Here is a 22,141-nt window from a genome sequence, read left to right on the forward strand (position 1 = left end):
GTCAATTAGCTAGGGTGTAAAAACAGGTACTTCATTCACATTTCATGGGAGTACACATTGGTATAATTATTTTGGAGGGCAGTAAATATTACATCTTCTTTGGCTATTTCAATTATTTTCACATTTTTGCTTTTCCCATTCTAATGTGTGTATTGTTCATGTAAAGTCTTTTTTTTTTGGTAATTTTCCCACAAGAGAGATCAAAGTCTGTTGAAGGATATTTACTTTTGTGGAATGTGATATGTACGGGGATATCAGTTTGAAAAGCAATTTACAAGACATTACCTCAAAAGAAGTGACTATACCAGTTTCACTGCAAACCACACCACTACTTTTTTCACTAATAGTATCTCATTTGTAATTTGCTTTTTAAGTGAAGAGAAATATCTTTCCAGAAACCAAAGAAATATGATTTGCTACTCATGTAAATGGTATTTCAATGTTTTTGGTGGATTAATTCACAGATTCATATTAATTTCTGAATATTTCTATCCTCTTAGTAATTCTAATAAATCCTTGTGTAACATATATATTAACTCTTGGCTTGCCTCTCACTGGGGATTCTTTCCACACCATGTAATTCTCAAGGTTCCTTCATCCATTTCCATGGCTCTGCCCACCACCTTTATGCTAGACTCCTCAATCCACACGCTCTGTAGCGAAATCTTTTCTTCTCAAACCACTTGGAACAGTGTTCTGCACACTGGGTGTTAATATAGACCTATAAGGACCATCTAAAAATATTAATTTTAGGGTTGTTTTAAATATTAAATATGAACGATTAGCAAATAATTCTGTAGCATTAATGCACGGAAACAAGCAGTGGATATAAAAATACTCTGCTTAACTATGAAAGACTGCCTAAGTGCTTAAATGAATATAAAAACGAGTTTTAAAATTCTTTATTTAAAAATCTCTAACTCTAAGGTTTCATAAAAAATATATACATGTTTTATTTACATTCCATTAATTCTATTAGTTTGAATTAGATTTTAAGTCCAATTTTGAAAAGCTTGCAGAATTTCTTCTGAAATTAACCACTTAAAATTACTGTATGCATAAAACTTACAAAAACATATGCTATTATCAAGGCAGAGAAAAGAAAAAAAGTGAAGTGGCTACAAAGGTCCCTGGGGCATCACCTGCTCACCTAGGAACAAGGAGTACTGGATACTGTTCCTTGTTACTGCTAACCTATCTGGATGTAAAGGGTCATAAATTACTTTTTTTGGTTTAAAAAAAACCAGTCTTTGTAGTTTTCAGGCCAAAATTGAAAATGCCACACATCCTCTTTACACTTTTATCTAAACTAAGTCACTCCCTTTGGTTGATACCAACTAAGATACAATTTCTGAGATCATAATCTTTTCATGAAATCAAAGCAGAAAACTGTCCAGGAAAATGAGACTTCAAAGTTGGTGCATCTTAGCTGATCTCATGAAAATTCTTTGGAACCTTCTGTTGGTCTGTAACCAATCAAGGACTCTTTGCGGCCATCATCCACAAGTAGATCCACTAGCACATGCGGTTTATCATAACCAAAGGAGGTGGGGGCTTTTATTACTGTTATGAGCTCTTGTCCTTCTGTTTTTATTTCACCTTTATTATTTGGGGGAAATTCTGAATCAGATAAGGAGTTACGTGATTCCAGACAGCTGGAATCAGCATCAAAACCATTTCTGGAGTGATCACTATCAGAACAATTTCTGGAGTGATAGGAGTTTAAAGCGTTCTGAACGCTGCAGGGTTCAGACTGGTTACTACTTAAAGGTGAAGAACTCTCTCTCTCTACTGGAGTCAGATGGCTGCCCGGGGCCATGTCAGGAATGTTTTCTTCAGTTGTCACCACTTCTGTTATACTAGAAAGTTCTTCTGTATGCTCTACTTTTCCTGGATTGTCTTCAGTATGCATGCCTGGGACTGTTGCTGGAGACAACGGCTCTTCACAGACCACCTCCTTTTCTAAGGAAAATGGCTGGTATGATGTGATGAGTGATACATATTTTGATTCAGGTTTTGTCTCTAAAGTAGCACTTCTTACCACAGAGATCTATGGGGAGAAAAATTGATTAAAGATAAAAAATTGTTAAGCTTAAGTGCCTACCCTCAAAAAAACAAATGTCTAAAGTAATGGACCACCAAATGGCACATTTAGGATAACAGGTGAATCAGATGGCTGCCTTTTCTTTTTAATGAAAGGTACCATAGTAAGATTAAAAACAACGTTTTAGCATTTTTAAAAAGCCATCAGGTATCTTTTATTATTATTATTATACTGTAAGTTCTAGGGTACATGTGCCCAAGGATATCTTACTAATATACCTTGCTTTTTGAAACATTACTGTGATGGTTAATACTGAGTGTCAACTTGATTGGACTGAAGGATACAAAGTATTGATCCTGGGTGTGTCTGTGAGGGTGCTGCCAAAGGAGATTATCATTTGAGTCAGTGGGCTGGGAAAAGCAGACCCTCCGTTAATCTGAGTGGGCACAATCTAATCAGCTGCCAGCATGGCTAGAATATAAGCAGGCAGAAAAATGTGAAAGGAGAGACTGGTCTAGCCTCCCAGCCCACATCTTTCTCCCGTGTTGGATGCTTCCTGCCCTTGAACATTGGACTCTGAGTTCTTCAGGTTTGGAGCTTGGACTGGCTCTCCTTGCTCCTCAGCCTGCAGACGGCCTATTGTGGGACCTTTGATCGTGTGAGTTAATACTAAATAAACTCCCCTTTATATATATATCTTGATACTTATATAAATATTCCATTAATTCTGTCCCTCTAGAGAACCCAGATACAATTATCTTCCACATGTATGCATATTATGTCTGCAAAGTGAGCACATCTACTTAATATTCTCATTACTTGCCTTCATCATTGTAATTTTTAGTGGCTCATATTATTTCTTTATACTGATAAATAATTTCTCTAATAGATGTGGAAATGTTTCCAATTTTTACTAGCTATACAACATGTTAAATATCCCGCACATCTTTTTATTTATCAAATTATTTCCTTATAATACATTTTTTAAGAGTGGAGTGACTATATTGAAGAAATGGCATGTTTACGGCACTATTACACCAAATACCCACTGTGTGCTTTTCTTCTTAGCAGGGCTAGATTACTTTTAGCCAGCATTTACCCATTATCCTACTACTACTGGATATCCCGGTTTCTTTTTTCTTCTCTAGTGTAAAATGGCAAACTGCAAGGTTGCTTTGTGCTTAATTACTAGTAAAAAATAAAATATTACAATTCATTTGTGAGTTGACTACTAATTGTTGAGAGTTCTTATCTACTGTACTTAAAGGTAGTTTTTTTAATAGCAAATTTTAATGTGCCCTTTGAGCATCACAGATATTATTCCTGTCATATTTGATTCAAATAGATACTATTCTGTTACCTTTAAATGTTCTTTTCATCAAAGGCTTTGAAATGTTGGACATTAAAATCACCAAACTCCTATGTTAGTCTCATTTTTGGCCAACTTTCCTTTTATACTCCAACAATAATGAAGTGTGTCCATATTTGCAGATCTTTCAAAGTCATGCTTTCTTGGCTCTGCACCTCGGCACATTCTGTCTGCTAGTGCCTAAACTCCTGTGTGTCTCTCAAGACTGCTCAGGCATTGCCTCTGGAAAAGCCATGACTAACCCCATCCCAAAGCTGGACAAAGTCCTCACAGGCTCAGGTATAAACCTTTGAACCTATCACACTGTATATATCCAATGTATACTTATCTTTTCTTTCCACTAGACTTTAAGATCTTTAACAGAATTGTCTGTGTTTTTGCCCTGAGAATTAAAACAAAACAAAACAAAACAAAACAAAAAAAACGTGCTGCATAGCAAAAGACACAGTATGTCATTTTGGATGTGTGGTAGACTGATTGATGGCAGGTGACATGCTGTTGAGTATCATTCCACTTTAAAAACATAATTTAAGAAACTATCAAAAATGGTTCAAGTTAACCTTTTACTATGTACAAAAAAAATTAAATACATTACCAAAGACTTGGGTAATATTATGCTTTTTTCCTTCAATGGATTAATCTTCTTAATATAAAAACAGATCAATACCAGGCTAAGTACTAGAAAGAGTAGTAAAGCAGCAACAACTGGAATCCAAAGAGAACCTTAAAAAAGGCAGAAATCGCAAATTACAATTAAGATGGAATACTGCTATTATCTATCAAAAAGTCTTAGTGCCATTCTTGAATAGATTTACACATTAGTGAATATGGCCAGAGTTTTAAAGAACACTGAAGGAAGCAGAAGTTAGGAACTCCGAGTAAAAAATTAGGTATCTGTCTTGGATAGCAATATGAATCTTCCCAGCTCTGCAATTCTAGAACTTTCTGGGACTATTCTGCTATGACATAATATAGTTAATATAGCTTTTCCACAATAATTTCCTTACAGCCCTACATACAGTATGTTTCCAGGGTTATGCACTTCTTTCAGTTAAAAATGCAAAAGAATAATTTTAAAAATATCTCTCCTTAGAAATAAATTCTTACAGCTGGGCACGGTGGCTCATGCCTGTAATCCCAGCACTTTGGGAGGCTGAGGCAGGCGGATCATGAGATCATGAGATCAAGAGATTGAGACCATCCTGGCCAACATGGTGCAACCCCATCTCTACTAAAAATACAAAAATTAGCTGGGTGTGGTGGCGTGTGCCTGTACTCCCAGCTATGCGGGCGGCTGAGGCAGGAGAATCACTTGAACCTGGGAGGTGGAGGTAACAGTGAGCTGAGATTGTGCCACTGGACTCCAGCCTGGTGACAGAGCGAGACTCCATTTCAAGAAAAACAAAAACAAAAACAAAAACAAAACAAAACAAAAAAGAAAGAAATTCTGGCAATGTTTATACTTCTTAAAATGATTTAGCCCCCACTCCTCAGAATTTTCTGTTACATTTATTTATTTCATGACTGCAAATACTTATAAAGTTTCACAGATGTACATGCACACAGGAATGTTGCACAGGAATAAAGTCCCCTTAATTACAAACCAGACATAAATAATATAAAATAGGAAAGATTTGTGTCCAAGCACAGACATCTAGAATCACCATTGTGTATTTTGCTCTAATGATGCTTTTTATTTCTGCAGCATAGTCTTCAGTATTTTTTTTTCATAGTTCTCTCTTCCAATTAACAGCACTCTAACATACTGTGGCAATGTCTGGCTTCCTTTAGGGCATTTTGTTACCTAGAATTTTCTAACTGTGGAAGTTACTAGTTAATGAATGCTTCTATTACGCTTATTACAGGATGTGAAAAATGTTAAATCATTACAAAAGTAAAAAATAACTACAAAACCACTCCCTTTAGTGTTGTTAGAAGTCCCATGGGCTGAGCAAGTGCTGGCTACAAGGCATTGAGGCAAGCAGGCAGGGGCTGCTGCTCAGGAGCCACAGTGATGCTATCGTGTGGCCATATTATCAGTGCAGTTTATAATTCAGGCTAAAAACAAATCTGGGGCATTTGCAGTATTTCAAATTTTGAGCATTAAGAAGGGTTTTATTTTTCAAATACCATAATGAAAATTAGCATAAAATGTACTGCACTGCTTTAAGTCACCTATTTGAAACCTTCATATAATGGCTGGAAGTTATTAGTATTGAATTTTAGGTGTTTGTTCTGACTCTTCAGCCTATATTTCCAGTCTTCGAAAATATACTTGCATCATAAAATTTTAGTAAATTTTTAAACCTATGAAATATATTCTAAAAAATTCCCAAGAAAAAATGTATATATATATCTATATATATACACCCATATATATGTATATATAGATATATATACACCCATACACACAAAGATAATCATCAAAGCATGAGTTATCATAGTGAAAACTCCTATACTCTTGAAAGTCCAAAAACAATAAAACATTAAATACGTAATTTATATAGTGAAATTCTACAGACATTAATATTAATGAAGTATCTGAAATAAAATGGAAAAATATAATATATGCTTAAAGCAATACACAAAATCATATATACTATACAATATGATCATGTCTATGTAGAAAAACTAAAGAAAATATCAAACTGTGAGTAATGGGGTACTTTTGCATGGTAGAACTAGAGATCATTTTATTTTCTTCTGGCTTTTCATATTTTATAAATTATCTATAATGAACACTTATATTTCATAACTACAAAGAAAAGTCCAAACTTCTTTAAGATACCTGACACCTGAGAGTAACAGTTCTAAAGTTCAAGTTCTAACATATATATCTCTACCTCCCAACCCCCTATATTAAAAGATGAAATAAAATTAATTATTGTAAAATGCTATAAAAATGACCCATTATTTATTATTCAAACCCATCTATAAACTTTTTTGGATATTAACCGCAAGTCTTTGTCCAGTCCACATCATACAGTTGTAATCAATGAGTGTTCCTGCTCTTCAGTCTTAAATTACAATCCCCATAGAGAACATTTTAGTGGATTCATAACATCTTGCTATGGTGAAGTAACAAACTGACTTATAATTCATAATCCTGAGATGCAAACATTTGTGCAGTTTTATGTACTTATTATATTTTTTTTCTTTCCTGGGTCAAGGGGCCATCACATGGCTTTCCAAATTGGTTGTTCTATATCTTTTAATGTGTGAGAAACTGCTTTATTTTTAATTTTGAACTTTTCTAAGGAATGGAACTAATGGAACTGAATATTGTTAAAACAGATCTTTTGAAACTGCAAATGAGTTTGCTTCCTTCACATGATCCTGTTTTAGTTACTGCTCCCTCTATATTTAGAAAAAAATGGCAAGAATTTACCTTTTATGCTGCTATTGAAAATGGTAATACAAACTTCTTTTGACTTTTCAGTTGTAACGCCCCATACATGTAAGACTCCTTCTGCTGAAACACAGTACTGAGAATTCAGTGAGGACACTGGAATCGCTAACTGGCACTGAATCTCGTCACAATCATCTTCCTTCTGCGTGAGTATTTTATACTGGATCTAGATGGAAAAAGAAAACAGTGAAAATGCACAGCTTCTTTTAATCTGCATTAAAAAAAAAATCACCATACTAGTCCTGGTCAAACGACTGAAGAAAACATGTATGACTGATTTGAACATGTCTAAAAATAGCTTTGATATCAATAAGTCAATTTGTTACTTCAACATACCACGATACTATGCATCTGTTATATTCCTTATAAAGACGGTTAATTTAAAAACTCAAATTGCAGAAATGTTTATTGTTAGTTGTTAAACTAACAAATGTTCATTTGTCCTACTCATTTGTCCAGAAACTTAGCTGGTGAGAAACGGAAGTATTAATATTACTTTACAACACTGCCAATGAGGAAGAAAATCCTCATTTTACCAGTGGAACAATGGAGGTGTACTGGGAAAAATCCTAGATTACAGCTGTTCTGCTAAGTGAAGCAAATAAAAACGTAAATGTATTCATGTAGTCAGTGTTAGTAACTAACTCCATATCATTTTTGCTTTAATAGCATTCACATATTTTTTTCTTATCAAAATCTATGATCTGTGAGTCTTGCTTGAATATTTATAAGCATTCTATTTTCATTACACTACAGAAAGAAACAACTTCTGCTAGCTACACAAGAATTTCCATTATGAAAAATGTGAAATAGAAACATATACCTCACTTCCGTTCATTCTCACATACACATTGTACACCTTAATGTAACAGGTAGTTTCTGGATCATAATCGACTTCCTGCTCTTCTCCATTTACAAAAACTGAAGGGTGAAATACGTCAATCATGATTTGCTTCTCCTCCTTTCTGATATCCAGTTTAGGTGGTCCAATTTTTCCTGGGGAAGGAGGAGGAGAAAGTATAATAAGTACTTGGAACTTCAAGGTACATTTCATAAAATTACCAGAATCTGTCAATCAGCCTTTTCTTTTTTTGTTCTGGTTGTTCTAAAGCAGGACCACATTTAAACCACTCCACAAATATCTAGAAGATAGTCTCAGTGTCCTTTATAAACAAATGTTTCATAAATCTTAGGAAAGAAGCACTCTTACCTAATCTAAATGCCTCTTTAGCAGTTTAATTTCATTTCTAAACAAAAATAGTTATAAACTTTGGTTTAAAAAAGACTTCACATAATATAAACTCTATTAAGTAATTTTTCCTTTATCTTTGCTTCTGTGGATTAAGAAGCCTGGTTTCTAAGAAACGCTTCAGAAATGGCATTAGTTACCTTCCCTCACCAAAACTTTTTACTGTGAAAGATCAGAACTTACTCCATAAATGTTTATTAGGTCTTTGATGTTTGAGACTTTGTTGGTGAACCATTTATCTAGTCTTCACATATTACTGTGTACCACTGTGTGCCAGGCAGTTCTGTTTTTAACGTATCACTGTATCCTCAGGGCCCGGTATACTTTCCGGCACATAGTAGGCCCTTGATAAATCTATATGGAAAAAAATCTAACATGCAGACGGTGTGGTAATCAGATGACAAAAGTGTGGACTCTGGGGAAGAAAAGTACTTAAAGGGCAAGGAGAGGAACAGCCTGTAGAAGAGACCAAGGAGGCACAATGTGAAAGGCAGGAGCAGAGCAAGGAAGTGAGGCTAGAAGGAAAGGGACCCAGGGGCTAGAAGACCAGGGAGGAGTCAAGTGACTAAAGGTGTCTTTCACCCAGGAGTGAGGGTCTGAGAGCTAAGGCAGGATGTCATAGTCCGAAAACAGGATCTGGCACTAAAGATTCAGGAGTTTGAGGTGACAGCAAACATCAGGTACACTATGGGAGTGGGATGCTGGAAGAGTGAAGACCTGAAAATCACGGTGGCTGAAGAGAATAAGGAACTCTGCAATTTTTAAATGTATTAAGGTGGTATTCAAACTCCCCAGGCATTAAGAATAAGAGTTAGCTGCCAAAGTCCTTAGTGAATATAACTTACAAATGAATGACAAAAGATGGGAAGGGCAAGGGTGGTGCAGGGGACCGCTGGGCAGCACAGACCCATAATTGTATGAAGTGGAAATGTCATAGCATAGAAGCAGCAAAGTGATGGCCACCTGTTAGCCCTATTTTGTGGGGCTTGAAAGAATGGGAGGAGGATACAGGTTGAGTATCCCTTATCCGAAATGCTTCAGACCAGCAGTGTTTTAGGTTTCTGAGTTTTTTTTTTTCTGGATTCTGGAATATTTGCATTATACTTACCAGTTGAACATTCCAAATCTGAACATCCAAAATGCTCCAATGAGTATTTCCTTTGAGTGCCATGCTGGTGCTCAAAAAATTTCAGATTTTGGAGCATTCTGGTTTCCAGACTTGGGATGCTCAACCTGTACTGACTCTCTAAATACCTCCAAGTGCTTCTTAAGCACTGTGATAATTTTCAGCAACTGTTAATAAAAGCAAATATATAGAAGACATGTATATTTTCCAATTTAAAATTTACATGTGTACATATTCTACTCACCATCTCGGCACACAGCAAATTCTTTTGACTTTGCATAGGCAGATTCTTTTTGTCCAACCCTGGCTTTAACTCTGACCCAAAGAGAATTTGATGGATCACCAACGTGATCAGAAATATTACAATAATGATGAGAAATACTGATGCAGGCATCAATCCATTCTGCATTCTTAACACTAAAAAGAATTAAAAATGTGAAGATAACTTTTACTGTTATTAAATAAACTCAAACCATTTCTGTCTGTGCTTTGCTTTTTATTCACAGCACAAAGCGGTAGAAAGAGCAGAGTAAGAATAGGATGGAGACGCTAGAGAAAGTAGGAAGCCCTTACTCTTTAGTTAGAAGAACTACAAACTCCGTTACAGTAAACAGGCTGAATTCAAAATGTAAGACCTATGCAAGCCACATTCCACATTCAATTTTTTAAAAATCTGCTTTTTTAAACAACTCTAAATTCCATTAATATACATGTTAATTATAGGATTAAGCACATTACAAAAACTAACAGTTGTCAAAAAAGTTTTTTGAAATTTATATTGTTCTACTAAAAACTACATACACTATAGGAAGACAACGTACTAACTAAGAGGCAGACACTCGCTCTGTCGCCCAGGCTGGAGTGCAGTGGTGCGATCTCGGCTCCCTGCAAGCTCCGCCTCCCGGGTTCACGCCATTCTCCTGCCTCAGCCTCTCAAGTAGCTGGGACTACAGGCGCCCGCCACCACGCCCGGCTAATTTTTTGTATTTTTCAGTAGAGATGGGGTTTCACTGTAACTATTAGCTTTATTTGTCATGCTAATCTCAGTTTAGTGATACTTCTCTACTTCAATACTGATAAAGAAGAGGAAATAAGAGGCAAGAAATATCTGGCAAAGAATTTGCGTCTTTAGCACTTTTGGACATCTACAAGCAGTTCAGGATGTTTTGCCATGTGGGAAGGATGATGAAAGGAGAACACAGTTGTGGAATTTGCAAGGACCTAAACAAAAATGGATAAATCAAAGAGTGACACTCACCCATAGTTCTTTACCTCTACGGTAAAAACAGGGACCTGTGGCATGATCTGGTACTCCCAATATACGATGGTGTTCATGTTATAGGACTCAATTGTAACATTAGTTGGTATAGGCACTGTAAGAGAATAAAAAAGTAAAATGGACAATTGTAAGAAACGAACAATATTGGAAAACCTTATTGTAAGATGCCACATTAGTCAGATATGTATATTTGAAGAAAAGCAGAATTCACCAGGATACCAAAATTATTTAAATTAAGAATAGATATCTAGAAGTTAATTTTATTGAAAAATCTATAGAAGAATTCTGATTCATTTTAAATTATGGAAACACTGCAATATAAAGGAAACACAAATACACCATGAAGCAATAAATTCTCATATGATAGAAGTTTTATAATCAAATGCACTGACTACTGTAATAATAATCCTCATTTCATCACTAGAATTTTCAATATTTGATACTGCAGATTGTATTCAACATTGATATGGTTTGGCTGTGTCCCCATCCAAATCTGAACTTGAACTGTATCTCTCAGAATTCCCCTATGTTGTGGGAGGGACCCAGGGGGAGGTAATTGAATCACAGGGGCTGGTCTTTCCCATGCTAGTTTCTTGATAGTGAATAAGTCTCAAGAGATCTGATGGGTTTATCAGGGGTTTCTGCTTTTGCTTCTTCCTCATTTTTCTCTTGCTGCCACCATGTAAGAAGTGCCTTTCGCCCTTGCCATGATTCTGAGGCCCCCCCAGCCATGTGGAACTGTAAGTCCAATTAAACATCTTTTTCTTCCCAGCCTTGGGTATGTCTTTATCAGCAGCATGAAAACAAACTAATACAAATGTCTACAGAGGAACTGGCTACACTAAGGATGGCCAATTTCACTCTAAAATACCACCAACCTCTCAACTCTACACATAATACTATTATGCCTTCAACACTTTTTCTATAGTACAGGAATAGATACCTAAAGATTGAACAATGGAGCCACACATTCCAGTTTCATAAACATTCTGCTCTCTGGGGTGTGAAGGGCTTTTTACAAAACATACCCAAAATTTCTTCTTGCCTTCACTCTTTTAAACCTTTCAGAAAACATCTGTTGATAAGACTTGAAAGAGTCATGCAAGAGGAGAGACAGAAGTCATTTTAACATCTAATCAGACACTACCAAAATCTAGTCATTAAAAATAGTCACAGGCCAGGTGCGGTGGCCCACGCCTATAATCCCAGCACTTCGGGAGTCTGAGGTGGGAGGATCTGTTGAGCTCAGGAGTTGGAGACCCCATCTCCACAAACAATTAAAAAAATAAGCCAGGTAAAGAGGCCTGTGCCTGTAGTTTCAGCTACTTGGGAGGCTGAGGAAGATCGCTTGAGCCCAGGAGGTCAAGGTTGCAGTGAGCTGTGACTGTGCCACTGCATTCAGTCCTCTTAAAAAAGAAAAAAAAAAAAAAGGTAGTCATTTTTCCCCACTGTTCAGTGTAAAAGGTTGTTATCCAACACCCCTTGGAAAACTGAACACACATACTCCTCCTTTCTCCCTTCACTTCTTTATAAACATGAATGTATACAGTGACCCCAAATTTATGGTTATTCAATCTCACCTAGCTGGAACATTCTGTTAAACATGATTTACTTATATAATTAAAACAAATAAATGAATGGCAATGTGGACAGGAACAGTGGCTTCCAAACATAACTTATAATCATCCTCAAAAATTGTGAGAGGGACAGAAGTTTCTATTTTTTTCAAAGTGCCTTAGATGATAATGATGATTATTTATATTTATATCAAGCAGACTGCTTAAATAAGAAAAATACTCCCTGGGTCAAACATTAATAAACTTGGGTTCTTTCTTGACCACACGGCTAAATACTTCAGATTTCCTGATCTTTCAAGTGAGGTGTTACTTTCACATCCCTAAGATATTTGCTTACTGATGAAGGGAAAATCTATATTTTCCCCGAAACAAAAATTCTAATATTCAAGACCAAACTGGTATATTGCCTTAATTTACAGTTATTTAACATATATATTATATTTTCAAAGCAGAACATGGATCAAGAGTTATTTAGGTAAATAATTGGCACTAATGAACCATTAAATGCTATCATCATTATTATTTTCTTTTTCTGATTATTTTTTCCTTTATTGCAGTGGTTCTCTGTGGGAAGCGATTTTGTTGCCCAGGAGACAGGCAATCAAATGTCGGTAGACATTTTTGGCTCTCACAACCTGGAGAAGAAATGCGGGGGGTAGGTACTGCTGGCATTTAGAGGGCAGAGACCAAGGGTGCTGCTAAATATCCTAAAATGCACTGAACAGCCTCCACAACAAAAAATAATATAGCCCAAAATGTCAGTAGTGCCAAGGTTGAGAAACCCTGCTTTATGTTTACAATTTAAGTGTTCTTCTTTAAAAAAAAAAATTATGAGGAAAAACTAACTTAAAAACAGAATGCTTTACAGTAGACCAGTATATTTCATGGCTCCCCTCAAACAAATGAATAGATTTGGTTATTGCCAAAATATCTAACTTCTATATTATTTACCAAAATGGTGTAATAATTTGGGCCAAAAGGTTGAGATTATAAAGCTGGGAGGGTCTGAAGATTCAAATACTTCATACTACTAACTTGACCTTTTTGTGGCCAGTGACCAGACACCTAGTTTTTCTCCTTCTGCTTCCAGAAGCGCTGCTGAAGGCTGTTGGTACCTGCCATCTCTGGTTCTCTAAGCAACTTCCTTGTAGGTGATCCCAACAGCACTGCTCTCGCCAGAGTAGCCTTGGCTCTTCGTTTTTTGTAGAGTTCCCATGGCTATTCATAGCAGGGTATACTGAGGCTTCCTTAAGAGTGTCTTTTTTCTATCACATGCTTGCATCTCAACCTCCTGAAACAACTCAAATACTTCACAATCCATATTTTAGGTAGAAATAAAAGTCACTCTTCTTCACCTGGGTTCAATCAACACTAATATCAAATAACAATCACACATATAAACACACTTTTTCAACCAGAAAAGAGAGGTACTTGATGCTAAGAAAACTCATACTAAATCTGAGCCTTCCTTCAGAGGCCATTTCTTCATTTTGGCATTTTTTGCCTCTTGAGAGGCTGAGAATTTTCAGACCAGGTGGTCCTGGTTTCTTTTTAACAGTTCTTCCCATGATTGAGCAGTCTCACCTGTTACCATAAGACCCAAGAAAAAACCAGGTGGCACTTTCAGCACTTTGCTTAGAAACCTCCTGAGCTAGATCACATAGCTCCTCAGATATTCTCTACTTTTGGTGTCACTGAAAGCTACAGTGTCACTCAGCTTTCTGCCACTACATAGCAAGGATCGCCATTCCTCTGGTTTCCAAGACTGGAAATCCTTCGCTTCCTTTTAAGCCCCATGCCTCCACCTTTTTTTTTTTTTTTTTTTTTTTTTTGAGATGGAGTCTCACTTTGTTGTCCAGGTTGGAGTGCAATCTCTGCTCACTACTACCTCCACCTCCTGGGTTCAAGTGATTCTCCTGCCTCAGCCTCCTGAGTAGCTAAGATTACAGGTGTGTACCACCACACCCGGCTAATTTTTGTATTTTTAGTAGAGATGGGGTTTCACCATGTTGGTCAGACTGGTCTCAAACTCCTGACCTGGTGAACTGCCCACCTGGGACTCCCAAAGTGCTGATATTACAGGTGTGAGTCACTGGGCCCTGCCTAAGCCCTTCTTTTTAATTATTCCCAATAGGAATGGCTTTATAATGGTATATACTCAACCTGAAATTTCTGTATGTGTCAATCTGCATACCAGAATATCAAAAAAAGTGCATTTGTACTTAGGAAGGGGCTATTGAATCACACAATGGAAAACTACAAACAGGAGGAGGCTTGTGCAGCATTAGATTAATTTTTAATGTGAACCAAAGTATGTTTCCTATAATTTAAGTAAAAGCCTGATATGGTTAGACTAGGACAAGGACTTAAATCATAGCTTGCAAGGCAAGACAGACAGGTGGTAGGAGGAAAAGATTTCAATGATTTATAGAAAAAGAAATTACTACTAGGTTAAAAGAAAAACTTACACCCAAAAGATGTAACCTGTGGTTTTTAATGCTACCAGAGGAGAAACTACGTGGTTATGAGACATCTGCCTTTGTTTTGCCAAATATTACTTTTTGTCAAATATTATTTGCCAAAATAATATGACAGACATAAGCAGTTTTCTTAAGCTGCAGAATTTTGTAATGTGAGGTTTAAATTGTTATATATTCAGATTAAATTAATTAAGGCTTACAATAAACTTCTAATATATTTATACTATGTAAATAAAAATATATGTAGAAATAGCAAAAGAGTATTATTATCTCTAGGGCTTAAGAAAAGATCTTACCAGAGTGATTTCATGAAATAAGATCATCTTACAGATTTTCTCATCTCTTGAAAATGCCAAGATAGATAGTTTTGTGTAGCTCATGTTGCTTTTGGAAATGGGCTCAGAATTATTTAATGTATTACATCTGCATACTATCCAGAGTAAACTTTAGCTATTTTAAGATCTAATTCCCAGAACTCCCCTACAACTCACAGCTAAGAATTTAAGAAAACCAAACACAGGAGAGAAGAAGTTGTTTTTCCTAACACTTTAATTACAATGCAGAAAAAAAGGAGGGCCCTGGTTAAAGCCAACTGTTTCCTCAGAAAGCTGATAAGCCAGAAGAGACAGGATATGAAAAAACAGAGACAAAATAAAGGAGCAGTGAAGATCAGCAGGTGACACAGAGCAGTGCTACCGACACGGGACAATAAGAATGTCACAAAGGACCAAAACATAGCAGTTGTGATAGCTCTGCAATAAATGTTGGTGAATGTAGGGTGGATGGCAAACTACAGATACCTGCAGTATAGTCTGAGGACACTGGCCATTTCCTCCGCATACATAGGTGACAGGAACCAGGGCTGCTACCTGTGCTCCATCCTGTAACCACCAAAAGCATCTGTGTCTCTTCAAAAAATGACAGCCCGAGGAGTTCATCACCCATCTTAACACACCAGTGTAAAAAGACTGTATAAAAGTTATGTACACCTATGGTGGAACGGGGCTATGGACTCTACAGAAATCATCCGACAACCTGCTCACCAACCTCTTTCACGGAAGAGCACACTGAGAAGCATAAGGAAGTGAGGATGAAGTAAACTGTTCTTCTGGATTTTAAGTCACCTGACACTACAACTCAAAAACAAATGTTTCAAATTAAAGCATCTGGATCTTTTCTGAAACAACCACCCTCAGAAAAGATCTAACACCTTCCCCATGTTAAAGATACAGGGACAGGAATGGGGACTGTCACAAAGGTTTCATCTACACGGCAAACAGAACCAGCATAAGAAATCCACACCGAATAAATGAAAAGTACCAAATCAAGGCCTTTGTATTTTTGTCAGAATATATTTGATTACAATCTACCTCCTGAATGGCTTCCGGTGCTGATAAAATGACTATTTTTCTTAATGCTTTCCAACTTTCACCTTAGCAAGGAGCCGCATCCCCCAGGTTTAAGTTGAGTAGGACATTTTGAGAATTCTTGCATGTGATGTTTCAGGTGTTCACTGAAATCTTCTAATTGAAATTTTTCTTTTTAAAGAGCCAGGCATAACACACAGTGGCCTGCAGTGAATTTGTAAGTAACTAGCCTCCCCTATATTTTTCCCTCACACCACCACCAAGTTGGGGCTTATCCAATAAATATCTGCTCAGCCACTTTTCTGACTTGAAATCCAGGGCTTTATTCTTACTCCTGTTTATCCAATTTAATCTAGTTGGGTTTGGCCTGGCATTAGTTCTGACTGGACCAGACGCATCTAGTCCCTCAGAGAAGTCACTTCTCAATACTAATTGCCTTTTGGACTAACTCATTCTGAATTGAGAAATAGTTTAAGAAATGAAAAAACAATGCAGGCTTTTCCAGTCTACTAAAAAAACAAATTATTTTTGTCTGTTGGAAGAGATGGAAGAATGAGTTAGATGCTGAGCCTATTTTAAGTTTCTCATACTAATCTGGTCAAGTTTGTCTTTTTAAAAGCCAACGCAATTTCTCACATAAGACTAAGGGAATTTAATACTTAAAGATATAGTTGTTAAAATAATAATGCACATTATTGAATAATCCCTAAAATATTAAGTATTTACTACAAGACACAAAATGTGCTCACCTTTTTAATGCATTACCTCAGATACTCATCACATCCATCCTGTGAGGGACCCAATGTTATCATACATATTTTACCAATGAGAAAACAAAGCCTTAGAGAAGTTACGCAACGACTTGACAATATGCAAAGTTTTGTTGGTTTTAATTAAGAAAAATGCTTCCAACATCTTTGTGATCATTTAATAAAATAAGGGGTAAATAACCTCCATATTTAAACTGGAATTGGAGAAGACTATTTTCTGGTGACTTCACAAGCATCTGCTTCAAGTAATGTTTCCTGATTTTATTACATTATCACAATTATGGCCACTGCAAAAGTCGAACAATGTATTAAAATGAATAATTTCTTAAAAATGCCCGAGACTTAAACAGATAACTAGTATTCTGATTACTATGCATTAGGATAATCTAAAATAAAGATACCCCTTTAGTAAGAAAATTACAAGTAAATTCCTTTCTGTTAGGAATTCACTTCATTCTGGTTCAAACCTCATTCTGATTCTTTGTTCACTCAAAATTGAACCATTAATTACTCATCTAGTTTGTAAAGCAACTGCACTATTGGTATGCTGCCAAATTTTGTAAGACAGCTGTTTAAAACTATTACTTTTCTTTAGGTTTTCATACACACACACACATACACAGATGAGACAGAGTCTTGCTCTGTTGCCCAAGCTGGAGTGCAGTGGTGCAATCATGGCTCACTGCAGCCTCGACCTCCTGGGCTCAAGTGATCCTCCTACCTCAGCCTCCCCAGTAGCTAGGACTACAGGCACATGCCACCACACAGGGTTAATTTTTGTATTTTTTTGTATAGATGGGGTTTTGCCATGTTGCCCAGGCTGGTCTTGAATTTCGGGGTTCAAGTGATCCTTCTGCCAATGTGCTGGGATTACAGGCATGAGGCACTGCTCCCAGCCTAGGTTTTCTTTTATATAGAACCAAAATGTGGTCCTTTTAAGGTCTGTATGAATCATGAATCAGAATAAAGTGAAAAAGAAAATTTAATACCCTATTCAATAAATATAATTAAAATGTATTATCCTGTGTATTTTGAATCTCGGCAATAATTATAGAATCCAAAGAAATAGTGAAAAATTTAAACAGTACTCAAGGCTTTATCCTAAAGTCAGATAATTAGTAGGAAGCATAGCTGATAAACTGTGCAAGGTCAGCGAAGAGCCTTGCAGTTGGTGTAAAGTCCAGCCTAGCTCTTCAGCTATTACTCAGAGTGGGACACCCATCTGGATGAAGAAAGCCAGTGGCACACCCTGATTCACTTAAAAATATATATACTACTTTTATGTGTAAAAGTGTATGAAGAGTGAAATACTACTGATTAAGTGGCACATACCGATTTCATTTTCACTTAAGAAGTATTAATGAAAAGCCCATGAATGTAACACAATACATTCCTAAACACTTGGATTTCCTGGTGACTGACTGTATCACTATATTCTCTTGTCTGCTTCCCTGTTCTTACCAGGCCCTCTCGTCTAAGATGAACTTTTATAGAGTCAAGCCCAGCAACAGTAAGAATAAGGCTGGGAAGCTAAGCAAGAGCCAGAGCATTGTGGGTTTCTTCCTACTTTGGAGATTTTGTGTTTTAAATTAATTTTAAAAGAACAGGGAACACAACAAAATCTAGAAAAATGCACTGAAAAATCTAGAGAAATGTGTTAGAAATGCACTTTAAAAGGAGGGCTCACTAAAACTAATGAAAAGCAGGGCCGGGGTGCCTGTCTCTGCTAGAAGAGTCAGGAAAGGCTTCACAAAGGTGACCCCAGTTTTAGAACCAGAGGTACAGAGACAAATTCTAAAGTTTCCGCAGAATATAGAAGGCTGAAGTTGATCTTCCCACGGGAGGCAGACACAAAATCCTCCTCCCAGGGCAGGCTACAAGGACGTGCAATTGTGCACTCATAAGGGTTACATGCTAAGGAGCGCCCCGTACTCAGAAGGAAAGGCCTGGCACTTGCTTTTATGCTATGCCTGAGCTAGCATTATCCTCTTTCTCTGCTGACATCCAGTCAGAGGGCTACTAACTCTTCCTTCTAAATGTTCTTCTAACTGTCCTCTTCTCCACTTAAAACTACTTCTCACTGACTCCAACTTAAGCAGTAGCCTCCTAATGGGCCTTGTGTTTACCCTCAAACTACTTTATAAGATAACTGGTCTTTCTAAATGGCATGTCTGATTCTGCATAAAATCATTTCCCTTTGTAATTGATAATCCAATGATGTCAGCATTAGTAAATAATGACTGACTTCAGCAAGGCATAGTGGGTGTATTATTTTGTTGGCTCAACACCTGTACTTCTTTCAGGCACGCCATTCCGCTTCTTCTGGTAACCCAATCCCACCCTTTACGAGAATGTCCTTCCCATGCAAGCTGGCACCTGAACCTAGCTGGGCAAATCAGAGCCCAGCCCTGGGATTTTGTTAGGATGGCGGAGGCTGCAACATGTCAAAACCCAGAAGCTGTCAGAATCCATGATTCCTGCCAAGTGTGGAAAGCTGTCAATGCCAACAGTCAGAAATAAGAAATGGAGAGTCCTAGCAGTTTGGGTTCCTGGTTCTAGCTTCTTGAGACCCACCTGGCATCTCTAATTTTCTATTTAACTCTGGTTTTTCTGAGACAATAAATTCCTCCTTTTGCTTAAGTTAATAAAGCTAGGTTTCTTGCTGGTACACATAATATGGCAATTCATTATTTGGTTCGTACTTCTCCACCTAACCTATCTCCCCTTGTAAGCTCTCACACACAGTTTACAATAAAACGCTTAATATTCCACGAATTCAACATGCTATCACACCTCTGCACCTCAGTCTCTGCACCTCTGGTTCCAACACTGGGGTCACCTTTGTTAAGTCTTTGCTGACTTCCCTAAAAGAGACAAGCACCCCAGCTTGCTTTCCTTTAGTCTGTGCCTAAGTGCAAGCTCTTACGGCAAAGTACTGCAGCTGCCCTTGTGGATGACTGACTTGAGCCTGGCAGAGCAGTTAAGAACTTGGACTCTGGAGCCAAACTGAGCAGCTCCCCACTGAGTGGCTATGACCTCTCTGCCAGTTGGGCAGGCCTCTCCGCAACTCAATTTCTCATTCATAGAGAGATAAATAACGCCTACTCTAGAAGATTGTTGTGAACACAGAACCAAAACGTGGACGTTTCAAAGTCCGTATAAATCATAAATCATAATATAATAAAAAAGAAAACTTAATTGAAAAGGTTTACTGATCTCTCTGGAGCTCGTAATCACAATTACTCTGCACTTCAGAAAAGCCATCCTCAACATTTGTTTCCTAGCAAATGTCAATAAGCAGGTGGAAATAAAATGCTCCGAAGAACAAACCCAGACGAAGAGACCTATTGCCAAATCTGCAAGTGAGTGCCGGCAATCCACCACTTACAGACTGAGAGTGGCCACTTCTCAGCTGCCAATTACTCCTCAGCTGGCGACAGAATGCATACTCTCCTACCCTAAGCACTTTGAGTTTCCCCCGTCAGAAGTATTTAAGCCACGAACTGAGACCACGATGTCACATGCTGATCAGGACATTCACAGTCATGCGTCACAACGATGGAGATCCGTTCTGAGAAATGGAGAAATGTCCCCTTAGGCAATTTCTTCGGGCAGCAGCGCACTGACACAAACCCAGATGACCCAGCCTACTGCTCTAGGGCATGAACCTGTACAGCCAGTCACTGCACTGAACACTGCAGACAACCGTAGCATACTAGTGAGTATCTGCGTATCTAACCATAAAAAAAGTACAGTAAGAAAACGATATTATAATCTTATGAGACCACGCTGGCCCACATTAACCGGCAACATCCTTCTGCAGCGCACAATCATATTTAAAAGTGGATTACAAGAGTCAGAAAAACAAGCGGCGTGATTTGTTGTGGCGGCAACCAGGCAACTGACGAGTGCAAACCACTGGGCCCCAGTGTCGCGACCCAACCTCGCGTCCCCGTCGCCCGCTCGGGGCCCGACGCAGGGGTCCCGAAAAAGGCCGACCACGGAGAAGCGGGGCGGGGCTTCTCGGCTGGGGCGGATCCCGCCCTCCCTCTTGGCCCACCCGGCCGCAGCCCTGCCGCGAGCGACGGTACCTGAGGACGGCCCCAGATCCGCGGTGCCCATCTCAGCCCTGCTCACACTCTGCATGACAAGGGGCAGAAGAAAGAGGAGAGCCATGCTGCTACCGACGGACGCCGGCTCCTACCCAGAGCTACTGCGGGCCGGGCCCGGCGCGGCCCTCCAGCCTCCGCCTTGCGTCACTTCCGTCACCGGGGTCTGTGTCGGCTGCGGCAGGAGGCGGGACCAGGGCGGGGGCGGGGCCAAATCCGGGAAGCCGCAGGAGGCCGACTCAGGAGGCGGACTCAGGCGCCACACCCCGCCGTGAGCAGGGCGCCCTGCGGTCGGGACCTGGGTTTCTCGGTGTGGGAGGAACTTGAGTGCAAAGGTTAAGGTCTTTCGGCCTGGCACCCCATTCCGCAATTCTTCTTCCAGTTTTTTTCAGTATCCTGGGGTTGCGAAAGTTTGCATTAGGCCACAGCCGAGCCACAATCCTTATTTTACCAACTCTTAGACTTCACCTGGGTGTCTTGGAGCCTGACATTTTTAGAAAAGAAAGAGACTTCAAAAGCCATTTCCAGTCCCTGCTTTTTCATTTGGGGAACCTAAGACTTAGCTAGTGAAGTGGTTTGTGCAGGTTCCTACAGTCCAAATCAAATCGGCTTGGCCAAGAACTACTTTGTTCTTGGAGAAAAAAACTATTTGCATTACCTTCTCAGCAATTCAGTGTCAAATCAGTTTATTAGGCAGCCTCTCATGAAGAGGTCTGCTCTCTTACCTCTCTGGGTTTGTCTATTTTGCATCTCTCCCATTCCACTGCAGTCACGTTGCTAAATCATTCAGCGCTTGTGCTCAAACATGCATATGTCTAGTGATCTCACCTGCTTCAATTCTGAGTATCATGACCTTTTGTGAAAATTTTAAATTGCGACACACCCTCTCCTCCTCCTTACATCCCCTCTACTGTTTCTTCATGGCACTTTTCACCTTGCTGTACACTATAATGTACACCTTGATATTTGTTTTCTCCTGAAATGTAAGCTCCGTAGAGCTGACATCTTTACTTGGCACTCAATTAATATTTGTTGAGTGAAAGAGTGCATGATTACTAGTGTTAAGGAAAATTTTTAAAGACGGAAAATCCTTAAGGGATTATCAGCCTGATCATTTTACTTGTATTAATAAATCCCTTAGCTCAGTACTTCTCAAACTTCAACGTACGTGTGAACCTTCTGCGGATCTTGATAAAATGCAGATTTAGATTCAGTAGTTCCAATTCAGGTTGGGTCTTGAGATTTTGTATTTCGGACAAAATACACCGGGGATGCCAGTGCCCCTTTCAATAGGACCACAGTTTGAATCAGAAGAATTTAGCTCAATCTAGACTAAGTTTAGGGAGAATATTTTCTTTGATG

At 38.4% G+C, this 22,141-nt stretch overlaps 1 protein-coding gene across 2 annotated transcripts; it reads right to left on the minus strand.

The window, feature by feature from the left end:
• Positions 1-887: 887 nt before the first annotated feature.
• On the minus strand, positions 888-20,939 carry IFNGR1 (interferon gamma receptor 1). 2 transcript variants are annotated; one of them, XM_008006885.3, is made up of 8 exons: positions 20,059-20,637; positions 15,334-15,414; positions 10,456-10,570; positions 9,442-9,614; positions 7,646-7,818; positions 6,802-6,988; positions 4,009-4,136; positions 888-2,050 (listed from the first exon to the last, which is right to left on the minus strand). In XM_008006885.3, exons 2-8 carry the CDS (start codon positions 15,371-15,373, stop codon positions 1,436-1,438), a joined length of 1,431 nt encoding a protein of 476 aa, XP_008005076.3. In that variant the 5' UTR covers positions 15,374-15,414; positions 20,059-20,637; the 3' UTR covers positions 888-1,435. The 2 variants fall into 2 exon arrangements, with proteins under 2 accessions (XP_008005076.3, XP_008005077.2); XM_008006886.3 differs by lacking the exons at positions 15,334-15,414; positions 20,059-20,637 and adding an exon at positions 20,762-20,939.
• Positions 20,940-22,141: the final 1,202 nt, after the last annotated feature.

Source organism: Chlorocebus sabaeus, chromosome 13 (assembly GCF_047675955.1).
Source record: "Chlorocebus sabaeus isolate Y175 chromosome 13, mChlSab1.0.hap1, whole genome shotgun sequence".
Taxonomy (NCBI): Eukaryota; Metazoa; Chordata; class Mammalia; order Primates; family Cercopithecidae; genus Chlorocebus; species Chlorocebus sabaeus.

Excerpts from the sequence above, each read along its gene's own strand:
- IFNGR1 (XM_008006886.3), bottom strand. The coding sequence starts at position 20,846 with ATGGCTCTCCTCTTTCTTCTGCCCCTTGTCATGCAGAGTGTGAGCAGG. Across the intron at positions 9,615-10,455 it reads GTAGAGGTAAAGAACTATGG|TGTTAAGAATGCAGAATGGA; the intron begins GTGAGTGTCACT and ends AATTCTTTTTAG. Across the intron at positions 7,819-9,441 it reads ATTTGCTGTGTGCCGAGATG|GAAAAATTGGACCACCTAAA; the intron begins GTGAGTAGAATA and ends CTCCTTCCCCAG.